The 20985-nt window shown below is 53.2% G+C and overlaps 1 protein-coding gene across 1 annotated transcript; it reads right to left on the bottom strand.

Moving 5' to 3' along the window:
* Nucleotides 1-231: 231 nt before the first annotated feature.
* Nucleotides 232-19186, bottom strand: RAB8A (RAB8A, member RAS oncogene family). The gene is made up of 8 exons (XM_036415999.2): nt 19012-19186; nt 14465-14525; nt 12699-12759; nt 9140-9217; nt 7644-7733; nt 6996-7061; nt 5525-5575; nt 232-1488 (listed from the first exon to the last, which is right to left on the bottom strand). The coding sequence occupies exons 1-8, from the start codon at nt 19133-19135 to the stop codon at nt 1396-1398; spliced, it is 624 nt and encodes a 207-aa protein (XP_036271892.1). The 5' UTR covers nt 19136-19186; the 3' UTR covers nt 232-1395.
* Between the last annotated feature and the right edge of the window lie 1799 nt (nt 19187-20985).

Here is a 20985-nt window from a genome sequence, read left to right as displayed (position 1 = left end):
ACACAGCACCTCCACTTGGATCCTGCCCGGATCCGAGGCCCCCGCTGGCCTGGGCTGTTTTACGTAACAGGCTTTCTGCCAATCTACCACCCAACGCCGGGCCACACCTGTCTACCCACAGAGAACTGTGGATATAAAATCTGAGAACTTTAAAATGAGCTTTAACTTGTTTTCCTTAAGTGTGTTTATTGATGTAAACAGCATATTAAGAGATTCCAGGAACAGACTATGGCTGGTACATTGGTTTTAATTCAAAAAAGACATTTTGACGCCAGTGGCTTGGGTGGACAGCAGCTTGGGGTGAAGTGTAAGACAAAGAAATATAAAGGCTCCCTCGTGACACCCCTTGGACCTGGTGACCTGGTCTCAGATGCACCCTCTCTGGGAAGGCAGAGCTGTCAGAACAGAAGCGACGACAGCAGTTAAAAACCACCGCCTGGGATGCTTCATGCTCTCGGCCACAGCTGCATCCGTGTCCCTGTCACCTGGGTCTGCCGCTGGAAATCAAAGACGGAATCACTTCATGGCACTACAGATCTGGAAAAATAAAAATCTCAGCTAGAAAGAACGTCCGGTTTGGAGACTGTGGAGTGGGGGCTGTTTGGGGGCCGAGAGGCCAACGCCTTCATTGCGGGTGATTGGAGTGTGGTTGCATTTTTGGGGTCACCCGTAGGGTGCGTGGTGTCCCCTCGGTGATCAGACAGGGACTGCTGAGGCCCACTGGCCAAGCCTGAGGCCTGACTGAATTACAGACCAAAACCTGGTTGTGGACAGGCAAGGTCCTCCCCTCCTCCTTCCTTCTGCACGCTTTACACAGGATTTCCTTAATTTGTGCTTCCCTTTGGTTTGAGAGTCAAAAAGAAGAGGGAGGGGAGAAGAGAAACATAACGGTTTTTGTCACTTGTCCAAAACAGAGAGAAGGTGGAAGTGGGAGTCAGACGTGTCGGCGATGCCTCCTGGGCCGTGGGGTCACCGCTCTGAGGGGCAAAGCTCAGCCCTCCTGGAACCATCACTGGCCTTTGGGAGCCGTGCTTCTGCGCCAGGAGCCGCAGGCTTTGCAGTGGAATTTCCGTTGTCACGCCCCAGAGATGGAGGCCCACCATATTGGTCACGGTTGCTGGTCATGTCATGTCCATCTTTCTCTCCAGATACACGATGCATGGGCCAGTTTGGTGGACATCACAGGAAAAATAGCAAATTCTTAACTTATTCCATCTCCAAAGTTGAAAAAGATCAGAGTTACTAAAATAAACAATTTCTCAATTGTGTTCTGGTGGCCCTGGGCCCGGTGGCCGTGGCAGGGGCATTGGAGGGGGGCCCCGGCTGAGTGAGGGGCTCACTCAGGACAGGCACAGTCAGCTCGGCTGAGCAAGGCTCAGAGTAAGGCGGCGTTCCTCACAGAAGAACACATCGGAAAAAGCTGGTCTTCTTCTGCTGGTCCGGGGTGATTTTGACTCCCTGGTTGCTCCCCTGGGGGCTGTTGCCTTCCTGAAGTCACAAGAAGTTTTCTGAGGTTATGACTGAGCATAAGTAGTATGTCTCTTAACCAACCAGCCATCTAACCAAGGAACCATCTAATCACCCAACTGCAAGTCAACCCATCCCCTCCCATCCACCATCTTCCATCCATCCATCCATCCATTCATTCACACCCCTTCCATCCAACCATCCAGCTGCAAGGCTATCCATTTCTCCTATCCATCACCCATCTACCCAATCATCCATCACCTTCAACGATTAGTGGATTCATCCCCTTCCAACCACCATCAATCTATCCCCTTCCAACCAAGCAAACATCCATCTATCTACCCCCTTTCTTCCTTCCCCTTCAAACTAACCATCCACCTGTCTATTCTCTTCCTTCTATTCATTCATCCCCTCCTTATAAACCATACATCTGTCCATTCCCTCCCTCCCTCCCTCTCTCCCTCCCTCCCTTCCTTCCATCCTTCCTTCCATCTATCCATCCATTCATCCATCCAATTATCACTTCCAACTGACAATTCATCTTACACAAACCTAGAGATATTTTTTTATATTACCCTCTAATCATCATTCATTCTTTCAATTTATTCACCTATTCATTCACCCCTTTCTCTTCATCCCCTCAACACCTTTCCATTTATTCTCCCTCTCATTCTTTTCCCTACTTCCTTCTCTCCATTCACCCACCATTCCCTCCTTTCTACCCCTACTAGTGAGGCAGTCAAGGGGAAGCCAAATGTTCTTTGGAATTTGGGGGTTCGGGGTGCTGAATTCAAGGTCCCAATTCCACTCACACCTGGATGGTCTCCATGACTCTGTGCTAAGCTCTGACTTAACACTTCTCCCCTGGTCCACCTTTCATTCTGCTGTGGGTGGTATAAACCTTGCCCACTCGAGGCTTACTGAAAACACACCAGCGCCCCACACTGCTGTCAGCGGACCGCCCCTTCTGTCAAACCTGTCACCCAGCACCCAGAGCCTCTGCCAGCTCTGGGAATGTAAATCTTATTTCCTCCCAGGTCACCTTGTTTGGAAAGGGTCAGCCCCCTTTTCTTTGATGAATTCTTTCTCATCTTTCAGCTCTTAGTTTCAAAAACCCTGAATTTACTTAACAATAACTCCTGAAGGCCTATGCCGTGTCAGGCACTCTTGTGGGTACTGGGCATGAGTGGTGAAGAACCTCGCCTTGGGAAGCTCACAATGGGGATGGAAATTATGTGGTAAACAAAAAGCAGTGATTTCCCACCACAGTGAGGAATGAGAGAAAAGGCAGGGCAAGAGGTGGAGGTGTGCTTTGATGGTGATATCAGAGACCTCATGAAGTAAGGCAGTGAGACCTGGAACAGTCCAGGTGTTCAGTCAGCAAAGTAACGACCCCCAATAATGTCTGCACCCTAATCCCTGGAACATATGAGTATGGCACCTGCTATGGCAAGAAGGACTTTGCAAATGTGAGTAAGGTCAGATGGAGAGAGCATGCTGGATCACCCGGGTGAGCCCAGCTAATCCTGTGGATCCTCAAAGGCAGAGAAACCTTCTCAGCTGTGATCAAAGAAAGAGAGGCGATGGCAGCAGGTCCAAGATGGCGGAAGTGGCTCTAAGGCTTGGGGTGAAGTGCCCTCTAGAAGCTGACAGGCATTAAATGGATTTCCCGCTGGAGCCTCCAGAAATGAATTCAGACCTGCTGACACTTTGATCTGAGCTGGTGAGACCCATTTCAGAATCCTGACTGCCAGGACCTTAAGATAATAATGTGTCTGGTGCAAATTGGAAAGTTTGTTACGAGAATTTGCTAAGGCAGCCCCAGGGAACTAATGGGGAGGGGAGAGGCACCTCAGGTGGAGGGAAAGGAAACACAAATAAACACAGGGTGCTTCAAGAACAAGAAAAGGCCAGCATGGCTGGAGCACAGGGGTGACAGGGTGGAGCAGTGGCAGCAGCGGGCATGAAGCCCAGTGGCCTGGCACGCTGTGTGGAGTTGCTCTCAGTGCGGTGGGAAGCACTGGGCTGTGCTGAGAGGGAAAATGCCAGGTCAGGGAGTGGGGTGGGCATCAGCAGAGCCCGCCCTTCTGTGACACTCTCAAGAGAGAAGAAAGGGTGGGCAGAGATGGCTGTCAGTGGTGATAAAGATAAACATGAACTTGTACTCGTAAGATAAGTCCCAGGGAATCTAATGAAGAACACAATATTAATCAGAGTCAATAATATTATACACCTCAAAGTTGCTAGGAGACTAGATCTCAATTGTTCTCAAGACAAAAAAGAAATAATAATTATGTGAATGTGATAGAGGTGTCAGCTAATGCTACCATGGTAGTCATATTGCAACATATTAATGTACCTTGCTAACATTGTACGCCTCAAACTTACACAATGTTGTATATCAGATATATTTCAATTAAAAAAAAGACACATATAAAATAGTATGGGGCTGCAATGCTAAATACAAACAGAAAGATGGTTGATGTGCAATTTTGTTTAAAAAAAAAAAAAAAAGAGAGAGAGAAATCCTAAGGATTATGGCTGTGTACCAGTGCTTCGTGATCTGAGTCCTAATACATATGGCACAGTCTGGAGGCAATCAACAGGCCAGAATCAAAATTATGGGCCAAGTGTCACTTTGATGTTAAACGTAACTGCTCTGGGCAAAACTGAGTCAGAAGAACCGTTAAGAATAAAAAATTTACCATTGTACTCAAGAGACAAACAAGTCCACTATAAGAAAAGTACCCTGTGGGTCGAAACCACTTTGGCTCAGTGGATGGAGCATTGGCCTGCAGACGGAAAGGTCCCAGGTTTAATTCCGGTCAAGGTCAGTCCTTGGTTGCGGGCACATCCCCAGTAGGGGGTGTGCAAGAGGCAGCTGATTGATGTTTCTCTCTCATCAATGTTTCTAGCTCTATCCCTCTCTCTTCCTCTCTGTGAAAAATCAATAAAATATATTTTAAAAAAAGAAAAAAGATAAAAAGTATACGGTGCCCGGCTGACATGGCTCAGTGGTTCAATGTCGACCTATGAACCAGGTTGATTGCCGGTCAGGGCACATGTCTGGGTTATGGGCTTGATCCCCAGTGTGGGGCGTGCAGGAGGCAGCCAATCAATGATTCTCTCTCATCATTGATGTTTCTATCTCTCTTCTTCTCTGAAACAAATAAAAACATATATATATTAAAAAAAAAAAAAAGAATAGAAAAATAAAAGTACACTGGTTTACATGGACCGTTTCCCGTTTTGGCCAAAGAGCTGCTATTAAATCCATCTTGTGCCTCATGATTGAATTCATGGTATCTTAGAAGTACAAAAATGTCTGTATTTTTAGATCAGGTGTGACCTACTTGAACGGCTTTTTGTGCTGTGTGTGCCTCTGTGTAATGAGACCTAAATGAGCCACAAGCAGAGCGCTGGAGAGCGTTACTGGCTGGGAAAGAGCGGCCACCGAATGAGGCTCCCAGGCAACACGCACAGCAGCATTTCGGCGCTGAACGTGCCGGAAGTACAGCTGAGATTTCAGACTCGACCAAGTAAGTACAATTAAGCTGAGTATTAAGGACTATGAAATGCTTGTGTGATGAGCAAAAAAAAAGCCAGAAACAAACGAAAGGGTGGATAAGAGGGATTCAAGAAGGACCTCAGAGCCCTGGACCTACTATTAAAGGTCAGAGCCATCACAACCTGCCAAATTTGGGGCCGGTGGGAGAAAGGCTGCCAGATTTGTCAGGACGGGTGCTGCTGGGGGCTGTCATCTGCAGGATGGGTGCGGAAAGGCCATGTGTCCCTTGCTAACCAGTGCACTCAGCAGGCAGGGCCTTGTCTGCCTGGACACAGCCTGAGCTGAGCAGCTCTGAGCCACAGAGAGAGAACAAAGTAGATGAGCATGTCTGGGAACCCCAACTGCTACCCCTTCCCCCTTCCTAGCCATCTTGACCGAGTCTGTCTGGGCCTGACGCAGGATCTGTCTGGGCTGAATCACACCACTGAGGCGGAAAACAGCAGGCTCCAACAGAGAACCACTCAGGGATGAGGAAGGACACACACTCACCAATTTTTTGTCCATTTTTGCTTTGATGTCTCTGGCGAGAGTGAAAAATGCCTGTGAGATAAGCACGTCGTTAGTACCCCAGCAGCAGGAAGCAGGTGGGGGCTTGCTGGTTCCCGGTGCCACTATGGAATGGGGACGGTGGGACAGCGAGGTGGGGTCTCAACTGTCCAGCCCCATCTCCTACCCCCACCCGCCGAGACTGGCACTTCCCCTGAGCCAATGACCGTGGGAGGTGAATCAGCCTCGACTGGTCAGGGAGAAAACCGAGGCTCAGAAGGACCAAGTGACTTGTCCCAAGGCATCTAGAGGTTAACGGACCGATCTGGAAGGATCCAGGAGGAGAACCCATCCTTGACTCCAGTGCGCTGCCTACCTGCTTTGCCTTTTCTAACGGTCAGGGGCAGGGTAGAAAGACAAGCATCTCTTTGGCCAAACAAGCTTCATTTTGGGTCCTTGCCTGGCAGAGAGGCCTGGAAGGGCTGGGATGGGGTAAAGGTTTGTCTGCCAGGGATGGCTTGACCAGAGGCTGCTGCCTCTGTTGAGGTCTCCTAACCCTTTCCTCCCTTCCCTCGCCTGCTCTTTCGAAGAACACTACAAACCACAGCCTAGCCCCTGGGCCTCACAGACTTGGCCTCTTGTTTGGTGGGAGGAGTGGAGTCTCAGCAAACACCCATGTATGTGGACAGTTCTGTCACAGAGCGGGGCTGGGGGGGGGGGGGGGGGGACCCAAAGTGGTAGGCCTAAGGCTCTAGGGATGGTGGAGACTTCCTTGGGGAAGGGCCAGTTGGGCCAGGCCCTGATGGAAAAGGGGGTGTGAGGGAAGGGAACATAAGCAAAGGTTTGGCGGTGGCCTGGGATGAAAAGTGGTTGGTGAGGCCTGATCTTTGGGCTGTACCACAGCTGGGGCGGCCTGCTAAGCCGGGTGTAGGGGATTGAAGTTGGGACTGACATGGATGGTTGGAAAGATCACTGGGTGGTGGGTAAAGAGGAAGGTAGGTCAGCTGCAAGGCTGGCGTCATGTGTGGAGAGGAGAGGGTGGCCTGGGCCAAGGCTAGGCCAAGGCTCCCTACATCGTCTGGGCTTGTGACCAGGATGTCTATGTGGGTGGTGTGGCCCAGGGGCTAGGCTAGCACCTACCCAGGGACTCTCAGTTTCCCCATCTTTGAAACCCTGCCTATTTCCCAAGGCTCCCTAAGAGCCAGTGAGAAAATATCCTAGGCGCCCAGCTGGGGCCTGCACCTGCTGACATCAGAACATGGGGTGGGGAAGGGGCAGGGAGAGGGGGTCATACCCGGGGCCAGCTGGGCAGCTCAAGGAGCCTGGCAAATGGCCCTGTCCAGGAAGTGCCTCTTGGACAGTTGGCCAACAGGACAGCCCATAGCCTGTGACCAGATCCTGTGGCAGAGCCTTCTCAGAGGGTATAGACCAACCCCCAGCCTGAAGGGGCTACGGCTGTGGGTCTGGGACTCACGTTCTCCACATTGATGTTGGCCTTTGCACTGGTCTCCATGAACTTGATTCCATAGTCCAGGGCCAGCTGTGAGGGAGGGAGACATATATGCACACACATCAGCTGCCAGGTGCACCTGACCCTCAGGAAGCACCCTGAATTGGGACAGTGATGGGGAGTCCCCAGATGAGCTGGGTACTGTGGGTTTGTTCCCTGGAGTCATCAGTGGACAGCAGGTGACTATTCATGGCAGGACCATGGCTCCATTCTCTGCTCGCAGTGGCCTCGCTGGGTTCCCATGAGACACCATGCAGGAACATGCACAGCACAGCTTAGGAGCCTTCACTGCTCAGAGTCTTTAGCCTGACGCCTGGCTGGGCATGTTTTCCCCACTCTCTCTTCCCTTGGCATGCGTCCCACTGGGGCGACTGACTCGTCCCCTTTTGCTCAGCAAAGTCCTGCATTCTGGGATCCCCAGTCTCGGACAAGCTGAGATGGTAGGTCATTCTATGCTGATGCAGATTCTGAGGGGTTTAGCAAGCGATCAAGGAACCTTGGGGGGAGGGGGCATGAAAGGGCTGGTCTCTATTCAGAGAACCCTAAAACCCTGAGGTCCCTCCGTCCTGAGGTGCCTGGCAATACCAGGCCCAAGCTGGCCACCACACCCACCTTCTCTCCCCGTTCCTTGGAGACTTGTCTCTTGTCGTTCACGTCACACTTGTTCCCAAGTATCATCTTTTCAACATCTGCAGAAGCATGCTGGGGGAGAGGACAGACAGAAGTGAAAGATACAGTTAGACAAGCTCACAGGCCAACTTGTGGCCTGACCCATGAAATCAGAGTGTTAGGGTCAGGATTGCTAGGCACACCCTTGTGCATTGACAAGCTGAAGTTCAGAGAGGGTGAATAACCTGTCCCATGTCACACAGCCAAAGCCAGGGCCAAGTCTAGGGTTCTGGCTGCTTCTCTGACCAAGTGCATGCTTTCTATCTGCTGAAGATGGCTTCTCTATGGGCTGCAATTACCAGGCTCCTGTGTGTGTCCCTGGGAACCCAGTGGGGTCTATGGGAGGTACCCCTGTCAGGCTCCTGTGCGGGGGCAGGAGGAGGGGGCAGCTGCTATCCTGAGAGCTTCTACCCTACTCCAACTTACTCTCCTTGGGCTCCGGAAATGGGCCATCCTGGGGTGGTGGCAGCTCTGATGCTTCGCCGTCACCTGGAATTCCCTTAACTCTGTCCCACCCGCCCCTCCTCCGTGCAGCGGCCCTGCTTCCTGAAGACCCGAGGCACTGGATAGGACCTTCTTGCTGCAGCTCAGACCTGATCTCACCAAAATGCCCTGCATGGTTCCCCGCCTAACTTCCTGCCAACTGGAGGGCCTTGCTGGCAGCTTCCACAAAGACCACCGTGAGTGTGGGCAGTCCCTCCTCCTCAGCCAGGCCCAGCCTACTGACAGCAAATGCGAGATGCTGGGGAGGAGCCCCAGTGCAAGTGCTTACGTATAACCGTCGGATCAGCAGTGAGCGACCTTCTGCTGTGGCAGTCCAGGCGGGGAAAGTCCTCCGGCCACACCTCACCCCAGTGCCCCACCTAGTGAGTCATCAAAAGCTGCAAGCGCTTTGGGGTGAGATAAGCTCTTTGGGAGCAGAAAGGTGACGACACTGGCTTTGGAATGGGGGTTGGGCTGGCCACCTTCCCTTCCCTTCATGGTTCAAGGTCTCTCTTCGAGCCAGCTGTGGTCTGTGTGCTGCTGAACACGGGGAGCTCACACCGACTCACACCCCACTCTGCTGTGGCTCAAAGGCACTGATACAGCTTCTCACCACACCCTCCAAAGACAAAGGTCATGCCAACTCTAGGACCTTCCTTTTCTAGAAAGCACCAAATGCTCACGGTGACTGAGAGTTTGGGTGATTCTTGTCATCACCAAGACATCACCAAACCCAACAGCCCAGATGGGGAAATGGGCTCAGAGTCACTGAGACCAGGCGAGGGCAGCGTGGTCTCTAGGGTTGACTGCCTGCCTGGATTCCAGCCCCTGCTTGAGCTACATTGCTAGCTATGTTCCTGGGGGTGGCTCTGTGCCTAGTGATCTCACCTATAAACCAGGGGGCTCCAGGGTGAGAACTGAGGAGAAGCAAGGTGCAAGTTTCCCTTAAGCCTTACCTCCTCAATGTTCCGAATCCAGTTTCGGATGTTGTCAAAGGACTTCTCGTTAGTGATGTCGTAGACCAGCATGATGCCCTGAGCAAGGGGAGACAGGGATGCGTTCTAGAAAAGCTGTGAGCTGGAGACCCAGCGAGGCAGGGCAGCAGGGACCCTGACATGACACCTCTCCCTACAACTCCCTATTCTCCATTGCTGGGCCCTTCCTCTGCTGGGCTCCAGCAACAGCCTATCCCTGGTCTCCCAGGCTCTAGGCCTGCCCCCTCAGTCACCAAAGAGACCTTCACCCCTACACCAGATCCCACCGTACCCATGCTCATGAACGGCCTTGCTGGCTCCTCACAGCAGGATAAGTACAGCCCCTGTGCCACGGCGGCCCCTGAGATCCTGCTGACCTCCCAACTTCACATCCTGCACCTCCCAGTGTCCCACAGCCCTGTACTCCCCCATGCCAACCTTCACTGTGCTTGGCTTCCTCCAAATCCTCACTCACCCCCCTGCCCTGGCCCAAGTCACCTCCTGGGTTCAGCCAATGCCACTTCCTCTGGGCGTTTCCTATGTACCAGACACTGCAGTGGGGTCTCCCTAAAGCCCCACAGGCCTGGGCCAAGTGGGCCCATTCTCCTCCCCACTCTGCAGATGGAAAACCTGAGGCTGTGAGATGACAGGCTTAGGTCCCTGTCTCTGGCCCTATAGACAGTAAAGGGCCAGAGACAGGGTTCTGAACCCTGGGCAGCCTGATCCTGACATCTCTGTGCCTTCCAGCAACCCCACCAGAGTGGGGGCTGGCTTCAAGCACAGGCCGGCAGCACTGAGGCCCAGTGGCTCACAGCCAATGTGTGAGTGCCCAGGTACAGTCATGGGTCCCCAAAGAGCCACAGAGTGACCTTGCCTCCACCTGAGCCCATGATTTTACCATCATGTGAGGGGCAAATATCCCTGCTAGTTAGACGAGAAACTAAAGCACAGAGGAGAGTGACTTTTAAGGCATAAGCCCAGGTGGGGTTAACCCTGAAGGAGCTTTGACACTGGCTCCTGTGAGGGACCTCTCTGGGCCCTCCTCAGCACCAAGTGACACCCAGGCCACCCTTGTTGCTCCAGATGTCTTGAAGGGCATCCACGGCAAACCAGCCTGCAGTGCAGTGCAACCCCCCTGTGCAGCCCAGCATGTGGGCTCGAGCTGTCCTCTCAGGTCAGCTTGCTCCATTCCCTCACACCTGCTCCCAGGGCCCAGCCATGCGCCCACAACCTCTGATGTGGCCCAGACCTTGTCTCTGAGGCGGCCTGAGTTTGCAGAGTAAGAAAACGAGCCATATGCACTGGGTGGAGAACCTCGGGGGCGAGGGTTACCATGGGGACAGGGCAAGAAAGCCTCAGCACTTCCAAATCCCCACCGTGACCTTAAGGACACCCACAGTGGCCTTCCTGCCTGCCACAGCCATGGTCATGACCTTTCGATAATACCATCTGGGTCCTCATTCCGGGGCCTCCTGAGGAACTGAACAGACTGCTGACAACGGCCTCAGAGATTTTAGAGGACGTGATGTCTGCCCCCGCAAGGCCAGCATGAGTAGAAGATGCTGGTGGGCAGACTCTGAGTTGAGCATAGTAGGGGGTCTCTGCTCAGAAGCTGCACTCCTGCCATCAGGGGCAGTGAGGACTTTTCACCCCTTTATCCAGGGTCTGGCCCCTCTGGTGGCATAGGGCACAGGTCGGCAAACTGAGGCTCTGTTGACTAATGAGTATGCCGACCACTGGGATAGGGGCTCAATCACAACGAACAACAACAGCCTATAATTATTGGAATTGAGAGTCTAGGTCAGTGGTCGGCAAACTCATTAGTCAACAGAGCTGCAGTCTGCTGATGGCTGGCCTAGGATTCTCACTGCCACCAGGAAGTTGGCACCACAGGCCAGGCTTCCAAGGTCCTGGATTTTTACCTATAGGTGTGCGTGGGGAGGGGCGGGGGTGGTGAAGAGGGCAGCGGAGAGAGCTGTCTATCAGGAAACAGTATCACAAAGTCACCCTATTCCAGGTCCTCCCTGAACCCCCTTTGGGGCTCCCAGTGATCATTTTCCTGGCCCCCATCTGGGCACAGTTCCCCATAGCTGCTTGCAGGCTCACAACAGGACACCAGACAGCCAATGTTCCCATTTTTGAGACCCCATGGACAGAGAGGGTGATGGGGCAGGAGTGGTGGCAATGCTCTCGGCACTGTCCTTGAGGTTTCTGCTTGGCCACATTCGGCTCTGGGGCCTCTAGAATGTGGCCAGTGAGACGGTGGAGCTGGAGTCTTATTTTAACCGATTAAAATTCAAAGAGCCACATGGATCGCAAACCACCATCGTGTTGGAGCTGGAGAGTGCCTTACAGATGGCTCAGTCCCGCTGGCCAGGGGTGGGCTGAGGGTGTGGGAGCTGAAGAGCCTGCTAGGACCGGCCCAGCCATGTACTCTCTGCAGGAACCTAAGTCAGGCGCGCACTGGCGCCAAGCCTCCGCTCCCATCTGTATAACGGGGATAACGTGGCACCCGCACTCGGGGAGACAGGGAATTATGGCCACGACCTGGAAGGACAGGGACTACTTGAGACCACACGGAAGGTCCCCCAGGGACCTGAGGGCCCCGCCCACCGGAACACAGCAAGGTGAGAGGGAAATTAGTAAATTAATTTTAATGAGGAGAGCTAAGGTTGCAATCTTTGTGATTGAGTTTCTATTATGTTTCAGACGTTGTGTGGGACACGCTAAATACTTAATGCCTCCATTCATTTTTGCAGTGCTCCACATTTCCTGAGCTCCCACTGCATACTCGGCACAGTCCCAGGCACAGGGCGTACGGCAATGACCATGGAAAGGGCAGGGTGTGGTAGGATCCTGAAATGGAGAGATGGCCACCTATCCTCCCGGCTGTCTGGGACAGTCTTATTCTCTGTTCCACTTTGCAAGTAAGGAGATGGAACTCAGAGGGTGACCCAGGTCCCGGGGGTCTGTGTCTGCTCCTGCTGGCCCCCGAGTGCCCGTCTGTACATGCCTCACACATGCATGACCTGCTCAGAGCCCCCCTTGGAGCTCCCCCAGCATCCAGTTCAAGCCTGGCCTGGAGAAGGCGCTCGGTAGAAATAGTTGAGGGATGAACCAATCTTCTGATCACGTCACCCTGCCTCAGCCGCAGCCAAGAGCCCAGAACAAGTCAGCTCCTGGACCATCTTTAAGTTTTCAGCAGCAAATTCCAGAGACTAGCACGGGCTGAGTGAACGCTCCTAAGTGTTGGGACATGCCACCTCCGATTTCACTGACTTCACCTGGAAGAACCGGCTTCCTGTGTCTTCCTTCATCCCCAAAGAATTAGGTTTCCTTAAACCCTGCACTGTCTCTGAAACCACAAGGGATGTATGCGTATGGGGGAGGGGCACACGGCCTTTTCCTAAAACTAACCCGGGACTAAGGACCCCGAGGAGCCAGATCCTGGGGCCCCTCAGAAACAGCCAGGTTTTGGTATCCAAGCAGTGACTTCCACTTTTACTCAAACAAGCAAACAAACAAAAACACCAATCCATACCATTGCGCCCCTATAGTAAGCTGTTGTGATCGTCCGAAACCGTTCCTGGCCAGCTGTGTCCCTGAAGACGAGAAGGAGAAGGGGTATTAGCGACACTGTCACAGTGAGGATGTCACAGTGAGGATGAGGGGGATTTAACAGGGGTGGACACCTGGCTGTCTCGCGGGCCAACTCTGATTCATTGTCCTGCAATGGGCAGCACCCCTCACTCTCCCTGTTCTTACAGAGAAGGAACTGTGACTCAGGCAGGTGAGGAATCTGCTGATGCCTCCCAGCTGGGGACGCAACACAGCCACCTCTGCTTCCTGGGAATTCACCCTGGAGTTTCGGGGTCACAGAAGAGCCATGGTTCGATGTTACTATTTGTGCAAATCTGGGACCACAGTTGTGGAAGGGGCTCCTCACATGGCATGGGTGACCTCAGTGGGGACTGAGGAGGCACTTTCACACCATCTCGGGGGAGGCCAGGGAAAAAGTCCTTCCTCATGGACAGGCCAGTGCCAGCCCAGCTCCCGGCATGGACGGCATTCAGCGCTGGGCTTTAGCAGATCGGTGCAGAACCAGGGCCATATCTTTTGTCTCTGGACCTCCTACAACTCTGTACCCCTGAACCCCCAATCTCAGGAGGGATCTGCCTGCCTAGTCATGTGGGGCTAAGCTGACTTTCTGATGCCAATAGGGGTGACATTGTGCTTAATCATTTTATTCTCAATCACAGCCTAGTCTAGAAGTTTTAAGAAAGTCACTAGCTCCACTAGGATTGCTAAGAGCAGAAGCAAGAAGACAAGAGGAAAGGAAAGCGAAACTCTGCTTGCTGATACAGTGTCACTTTGGACTTGGGCACCAAGGCTGCTGGGGAACACCAGTTGGCAGTGGAGGAACCTGTATGGCTTACAAACTGATAACTTACAAGGTGGCCAGAGCTGAAGGCTAGGAGCTCTGGAGGATGGGCAAAGGCTTTAGACCTCAGCCCTCTGGTTCTGAGATCAGATTCAGAAGTGAATGCCATTGAAGTTGAGAGGGATCTGAAGCAAGCTGGGGTGACGCTCATGCTCTGAGATTTGAGGATAAACGGGATCAAGCTGTCGGGGGAGGGGTCAAACTGTGGGGGAAAGAGGGCATTTTAAAGCCTATCTCATGGCATTCCCTCCGACCATGGGCTGAAGGGATGGTGCCACCCTACAAAAAAGGACTTTTCTTTATTTTGGTCAGGGCTCGTGCTCCCCGCCAAGTGATGTGGCTGCAAGACAGGGCTCCCCTACATCTAGCCATCTGAGCTCAGCCCGAGCTCCCAGGGCTGTGGGCTGCAGACCAGCATCAGTGCCAGGGACTCACACTTCTCGAATTTTATGTGGCATCTAAGCCAGCCCCAGGTGAGGCCTGGCCTCAGCTTATTTTTGATTCTGGGGTTTCAGATCTGCCTAATAGGAAATGAGGCCTGGGTTGCCCTGGGAAAGAAAAGAGGAAGCCTTGCTCAGTGAGCTGACAGGCTCAGAAGGAAATGCTGGCAGCTTCTACCACTGCCAGGCACAAAGGGCTTTTCCAAGTGCCCATATGGAAACCAGAACTAATGGGGGCTTATAGCTATGTCCCAGAAGGTGCTGACATGGACTTCAGCCCCAGCAGCCAGCAGAGGACAGTTCATGAAGCTTCCGAAGAAAGTGTCTAGGCTGGGCACAGAGAGGCCGTGGCCACAGGGAGTGGGAGGGGACACCAGGAGCTTCTGCTTGAAGTGTCCTCCGGGGGAAGACAGTAATGACTCTTACCATATCTGTAGTTTAATTCTCTTGCCATCGAGCTCTATGGTCCTAATTTTAAAGTCAATTCCTGAAAGAAAAGGAAAAAAAAAAAGGCACATCACTGTCAGCCCGTTTCCCAAGCTGCATATGAGGTGGGCACCTCCAACCTGTGCAGGGAACTGCTACCATGGCTGGTGCTGGGCACACAGGATCTTGAAACCCTCACAGTTGCCTGGCAGCTGGCAAAGATGGTAGGCAAACTAGGTAACTCAGGTGCCAAAGCTTTGTTCTCTTCCCTCTGCCACCAGGCAGCCTTAACAGTGGGCCCAGCAGAGCCTTTTGCAGGGCAGACACCCACACTTCCACCCATCCCGCCCCTGGGCCTCCAAGCACCCAGGGCAATAGGCCCCAAGATGCCCCTGATACAGTCAGGCTCAAGCTTTGGCACATACTGTTCCTTCTCTGTGGTGGTCCCCACCCTGCCCACCTATCAGCTTGGCAAACTTCTCTCTTCCTTAAAAGCATTTTAAGGTCACCTCCCAAGAAGCCTTTCTGACCCTGCCCTCCTCTCTCCCATCTACCTCTCTCCCCAGGACCAGGGCCTCTCAACTTCCTCAGCTTTGCTCCCTCAGTCCCTTCCCTAGCTTCTAAAAACACAAACTGAACCACATCACAAAGCTAACCTCTGCTCCAAACCTCTAAATCTAGTGGGTTTACGGATAGAGGAATGGGTAAACAAAATGTGGTCTGTGCACATAATAGAATATTACTCAGCCATGAAAAGAACAAAGCACTGACACGCTAAAACAACAGAAAGAAACCTTGAAAACATCATGCTGAGTGGAAGAAATCAGACACAAAAGGCCACACAGTATATGATCACATTTATATGAAACTAGAGACCCAGTGCACGAAATTCGTGCTGGGGGAGGGGTAAGAGTCGCTCAGCCCGGCTTGCACTCTCTTGCAATCGGGGACCACTGGCTCCTAACCGCTCGCCTGCCTGCTTGATCGCCTCTAACTGTCTCTGCCTGGGGTCCTGCCACTGTGGCTTCTTCCGGAAGGATGTCTGAACAATCCGGAAGGTTGTTCAGCTGTCTGGTTAATTAGCATATTACGCTTTTATTATTATAGATGTTTAGAACAGGCAATTCCATAGAGACAGAAAGGAGATTAGCAGTTGCCAGGGGCTGTGAGAGGAATGTGGAGATGGGGTCCCATGGGTAGCGGGGAGGGTGGTATTGTGACCAAGGGTTTGGGGTCTCTTTTTGGCATAATAGAAGTGTTCGAGAGTCGATGGTGATGGTTCCACGACTCTGTGAAAGCCACTGAATTGTACACTTTAAATGGATGAGGTGTATGGATTGTAAATTATATATCAATAAAACTGTTACAAAAACCCAAAATCCCCACCAGGACCTCGGCCCCAGAACAAAGGAAAAACAGTTGCCTGTCTAACCTCGCGCCTCTCAGCTCCTCTCCAGCCTCCGTGGCCATGCTGCCCACCGGGCCGTTTCCTAACCCAAAGCACACTCCAGCCTCAGCCTTCACTCTGCTCTTCCCTCCCTTGGAATGGCCTTTCCCTCCACCGTCACCTGGCTTCCGCCCTTCCCTTCGCGCAGGTTCCTGTTCAGGTCAGCTCCTCTGGGGTGTCTTCCTGACCTTCCTTATTCTCTCTCCCCTGCTTCTTCCTTTTTCATGCACTTCTCCCTGACATTGTCTATTTGGTTATTTGCTCCATGAAAATGAGCAGCAAAACCTGCTGATCTGAATGGCCTGTGTGAGGGGAACCAGCCTCTGCCTCTGTGAGTTTGTTCTTCATCTCTGCCTGTGAAGCCTTGAGGCTCAGGCCTGACTTGCACCCCCAGAATCCATTAGGACAATGCTAATTCCATCCCTGCTCGCCTCAGGACCTGTCCTGGGGGCCACATAAACCTGCGCTTAAAGTGCCCACTAGACTATAAGCTCCGGGAGAGCAGAGAATCAAGTTTTACGACTGCATATCCAGTGACAGTGTGGCAGGGGCTGGATATGTACTTTCTAGAAGCCAACTGCCCAGTCCTGTACACACACCTTGACTACCGACCTTGTTACAGTGCTGCCTCCCTGATTCATTTGAGTCATCTCTCCAGCCCCACACGGAGGTGGAGGCCTGGCGTGCAGCGGGCGTCGGGAAAGATGACTGAATGAGAGAATTAGGAGCAATGGGATCTGTGTGATGCTCCATGGTTTCCCCTGTCATCTGTCTGCTTGAATACATGGATGAATAGGGTCTGGAGGAGGTGGTGGGGGTGAGCCAGGCTAGGGAGAACCAATCCTGGTAGCCACGGGGCCAAGTTCACACCACAATCGATGGACTTATGAGAACAGGCTTTGGCAAAACATAATCTGCAGAAAATGAACAGCCACTTCATCTCTGATCTATAAAGAAAACCAGAGGCACACTCACTGCCAACAGAGAATCCCCATAATGCATTAGGTTGCATTTCAGGACCAAGCATCCCAGTGACATCCCTTCCGAATGCCCCTCCCCAGATGCACCGGGACCTACAGAATCAAGAATCACCATCCAATCGGCAGAGCACCATAGCACTGTCCTATTCTTCTCCTGGGTTTTATTAACACACCAAACAATTAGGAAGTGTAGAGTTTACAAGGCCCAAGAGGCTATAACTTCAAGGTCAGAATTAAATGCAACTTTCCTAGAAGACACAGACCTGCAGGAAGGCCACACATGCCACGAGGGAAAACCAGTAGGAGGGCGAGATCCTGGTTCAAGTGCCTCTTCTACTCTCCTAGGTCTCTTCTGCAATGGTGGCCTGTCTCCTCAGAGCCCTAAGTGCCAGCCTGGATGTTCTGGTCACGAATCGGAAATCGAATAAAAAGCACACCCCTACACTGATCTTCCTGGTGCTTGTGCTAAACAGGAGGTTTCTGACACTGGGGAACTGAGATCTGGGTGAGAGTGACCCTCAGCTTGCCAGGTGTTGGCACCACTCCCTGATTGATGGGGACCCAGGGGTTATACCAAAGGTTGACTTTGGAGAGGGAGAGGGGAAGGAATCAGGAACACTTGTGCCCCAGGGAAGAATGCTGTCCACCAGGCAATGGGGACCATCTCCTATTCATGGCATAGTTCTGATCCTCCACCACCCAGGGCAGGAAGCAAGGCAGCGAGCATCACTCCTACACGGGGCTCGGAAAGGCGAAGCGATGGCTCCAGGATGAACAACAGCTGGGAATCAGGCATGAAGATTCCCTCTACTTGGCACCTGGCACCTCATTTTGCCAAGTGCAGCTCCGGAAGGAGGGCACTCAGCAGCTCACTGTGGGGGTCCAGAGACAACGTGGTCGGGTTTAAGCCACACAGGGGTAGGGCAGAGCCTGGGTTCTCCATCCAGAAGCAATGTCTGGGCTTGGCAACTGTTCTCCCACTGCCCCACTGCCGAGCAAGGCTGCACGGACCCGTGCTCCTCCCAGGTCCAAACTCCTCACGAGGGCCACAGCTGTTTTATGGTGTGGGGAGAACTCAGCTCCTTCTGTGGCTATCGGAACTGAAAAGCAACAAGTCAATTCCGTTCAGCCACGATGTGGGCTGGCCTTGCAGGAAACGCTCTTCTGCAGAGTGACAGCCTGCGTCCTGGGCCCAGCGATAGGGAAGTCGGGCTGTCGGTGGCAACGGCCGATTCTGGTTTCTCACTGAGACTTTTATCTAGCATCTCTTCGGGGAATGACAGGTCCCAGGGAGGGCAGCTGTCACTTGCCATTGCTGTGACCCGTGAGTGGGATAGAAGGCGGGACAGAGGAAGGCTCTGAACTCCCTCTTCTAGAAGAAATTCACCCATGGGGAGGGAGAAGGGGTAAGAGCAGAGGGTAGAGCAGAAGAGATCTGGGTAAGAATTCTGGCTCCAGAGTGGGTCAGCGGTGCCTGTCTGGTGCTCTCACTCTCTGGGATGCCTGAGCTTTGAGCTTTGGGGTCAGACACACATGAGTTCAAATTCCACCTCCGCCACCTGCAGACTATGACCTTGGGCGAGCCCCACACCTCCCTGAGCCTCAAATTCCTCATCTGTGAGATGGGCTCACAACAGACCTACCCCAGAGGACTATAGGATGTGATAATGAACATAGAGAGCCTGGCACACAGTAAATTCTTAATAAGATTAGATGTCACTGGGCCTTTTCCCACAGCAGCTCCTTATGCCTCAATTTCACTTCTGCAAGACGGGAACCCTTCTTGCAGACCAGCTCCTTTAAAGAACAGCTTCAAAGACTGCAGTGAGGCCCGAACGAGATGACAGGCGCCAAGACCCTAGCCTAGGACATCTATTCTCCGAAGAGCAGGCTGAGGGTTGGGCCTCAGTCTTCGCATCTGCAAAATGGGCACTCGGTCCGCTCCATGGCCCAGGAACCCCCGAACGGCGGCGGAGGCGACTGCTCTTCTCCGCTCCGAACCCCTCGACCCTCTCAGATCCCTGTGTCCGTCCGGCCCCGCCGCTCCCTCAGCCCAAGCCTCTCAGGGGCGCGCCCAACTCAGGCCTCCGGCGACCCCGGCCGCTCCCCTGCCCCGTTACCTATGGTGGAGATGAAAGTGGAGTTGAAGGCGTCCTCGGAGAAGCGGAACAGGACACAGGTCTTCCCCACCCCCGAGTCCCCGATCAGCAGCAGCTTGAACAGGTAATCGTAGGTCTTCGCCATATTACACTCTCTCCCCGACGGGAAGTGCGGCCACTGCCTCGCCACTGGCCGCTGTTCCCGTCCATCAATGCCCAGGTCGCCTCCCATTGGCTCCCAGCCTTTGGCGCGTCACCGCAGCCTGCGCCCGCCCCTGCACCCCGCCCGTCGCGGGGAGACTTGGGGAAGGGGCGAGCGGGGCGCGGAGCCGGAAGCGGCCCCAGGGCGCCGCTCATTGGCCGACGCTCGAGACAGGGCGGGCTGCGATTGGCCAGCGGTGAGGAGTCTAGGGGCTTCAAAAGAAGATCGGGACAAGGGGTGTGGTCTCTCGTGTCCCGGCTTTCTTTCCCGGACTGTACGGAGGCCCCGCCTTGGGGGCCACCCTCCTCCCCCGCAGCAAGGCGGGGATTGCGCCGGGATCAGCGCCAACGGCTCCGCGCCCCCGCAGCCCCGGGAGGGGCCTGGGGAACTTGCGCAAGCGCGCCAGGGAAGCCGTTAGGTGCCAGCAGAGGGCGCACGCGCACGGGGTCTCTGGCTCCCGCCTTCTCGGCCCGCGCAGGCTCAGTAGGCTCCGGGAAGAGCGCGGGAAGGCGTGGTGGCTTCGTTGGTTTGGTCTGGAGGCCTCTGCTTCAGGCAGGGCAGCAAGCAGGCCAGGGAAATTCACAGAGGAAAGGAGAGTAAGGGGGCTCGTCATAGTCGAAACGAGGCTCTTCCCCTTATTTCCCCCCCACCACCACCCCAAGGATACTCCTAGGCGCTGGCCAGGGGTCGAATTTAAAGCTACCGAGGCCCTTCACCAGCTGAGCTTGCAGGAACAATTCAGGATTGCCCTTGGATCTAATTAGAGGTTGACCAGGACATTCTCTGCCTTCACTTTTACCCTGTGTTAGAGTTGCTGAAGGAGGAACGCATGAGGCCAAAAGGAGTGAAGAATTATAAATTTGCTAGAGGCCCGGTGCACGAATTCAGGCATGGGTGGGGTTTAGCAGGCCAGCCCTGATGGTGGTGAGGACAATTGGCCCGTGGCCCTGCCCCTGTCAAATTCCTGGTTGAGGGGGCAATTTGCATGTTAGCCTTTTATTATATAGAATTAGGTCATCTGGATATCCAGATGGGCTGAGCCCCCCAAAATGGCACCAGCACCCAACGACAGGGAGTCAGAAGTTTTTAAAGGGCTGTAGGCTGGCTTTTTCTATGCAGGTCTGGATTCGGGAAACTCCGCAGGCGAGAGATAATGGTCTTAGCAAGTGGAATGTGGCCTAAGCAAGTGGAATGTCCATTGTGAAGTGGCCTAAAGGTCAGTTCCCAGGGAAGGGGGTATCGATTAGATTCTTTGGTCAGACCAAACACCCTGGCGCTTCCCTGCCCAAACCTAGTCAGCCCTCTGGAGCTCAGAACCCACCCAGTAGGTTAGGATAGTGAGAATTACAGTTAGTATTTAGGAACATTGGTTTTGTGCCCGCCAGTGTTTGTGGAAACAGTTATAAAAGAAAACAATATAAAACATTTAATCCCCATGGCAACCCACTGAGGTAGGTACTATTGTTTAACCACGTTTTGTTTTGTCTTTAAATCCTCACCTGAAAATATTTTTACCATTGATTTTTAGAGCGTGGAAGGGAGGGAGGAGGTGAGAAACAGCCACGTGAGAGACACACAATTGGTAGCCTCCTGCAAAACCCCTGTTAACTAATGAGTTTGCCAACCACTGGGAAGGAACAACAGCCTGTAATTATTGGAATCAAGAGTCTAGGTCAGTGGTCGGCAAACTCATTTGTCAACAGAGCGGCAAACCGTGCTTGCAAGCCGCATGTGGCTCTCGAGCCACACTTTGCTGACCACTGCACGAGGGTTTCCTGCTTCTCAAAGTTGGG

This window comes from Pipistrellus kuhlii, unplaced genomic scaffold (assembly GCF_014108245.1).
Source record: "Pipistrellus kuhlii isolate mPipKuh1 unplaced genomic scaffold, mPipKuh1.p scaffold_m20_p_52, whole genome shotgun sequence".
Taxonomy (NCBI): domain Eukaryota; kingdom Metazoa; phylum Chordata; class Mammalia; order Chiroptera; family Vespertilionidae; genus Pipistrellus; species Pipistrellus kuhlii.
This window is presented reverse-complemented; position numbering and strand designations above follow the sequence as displayed.

What these genes read in the sequence shown, in the direction of transcription:
- RAB8A (XM_036415999.2), bottom strand. Translation starts at nt 19,135, where the DNA reads ATGGCGAAGACCTACGATTACCTGTTCAAGCTGCTGCTGATCGGGGAC. An exon ending in CTTACTATAGGGGCGCAATG is followed by an intron (nt 9,218 to 12,698) that starts GTATGGATTGGT and finishes CCCCTTGCTCAG; the next exon opens with GGCATCATGCTGGTCTACGA. An exon ending in CAAAAATGGACAAAAAATTG is followed by an intron (nt 1,489 to 5,524) that starts GTGAGTGTGTGT and finishes TTGTGACTTCAG; the next exon opens with GAAGGCAACAGCCCCCAGGG.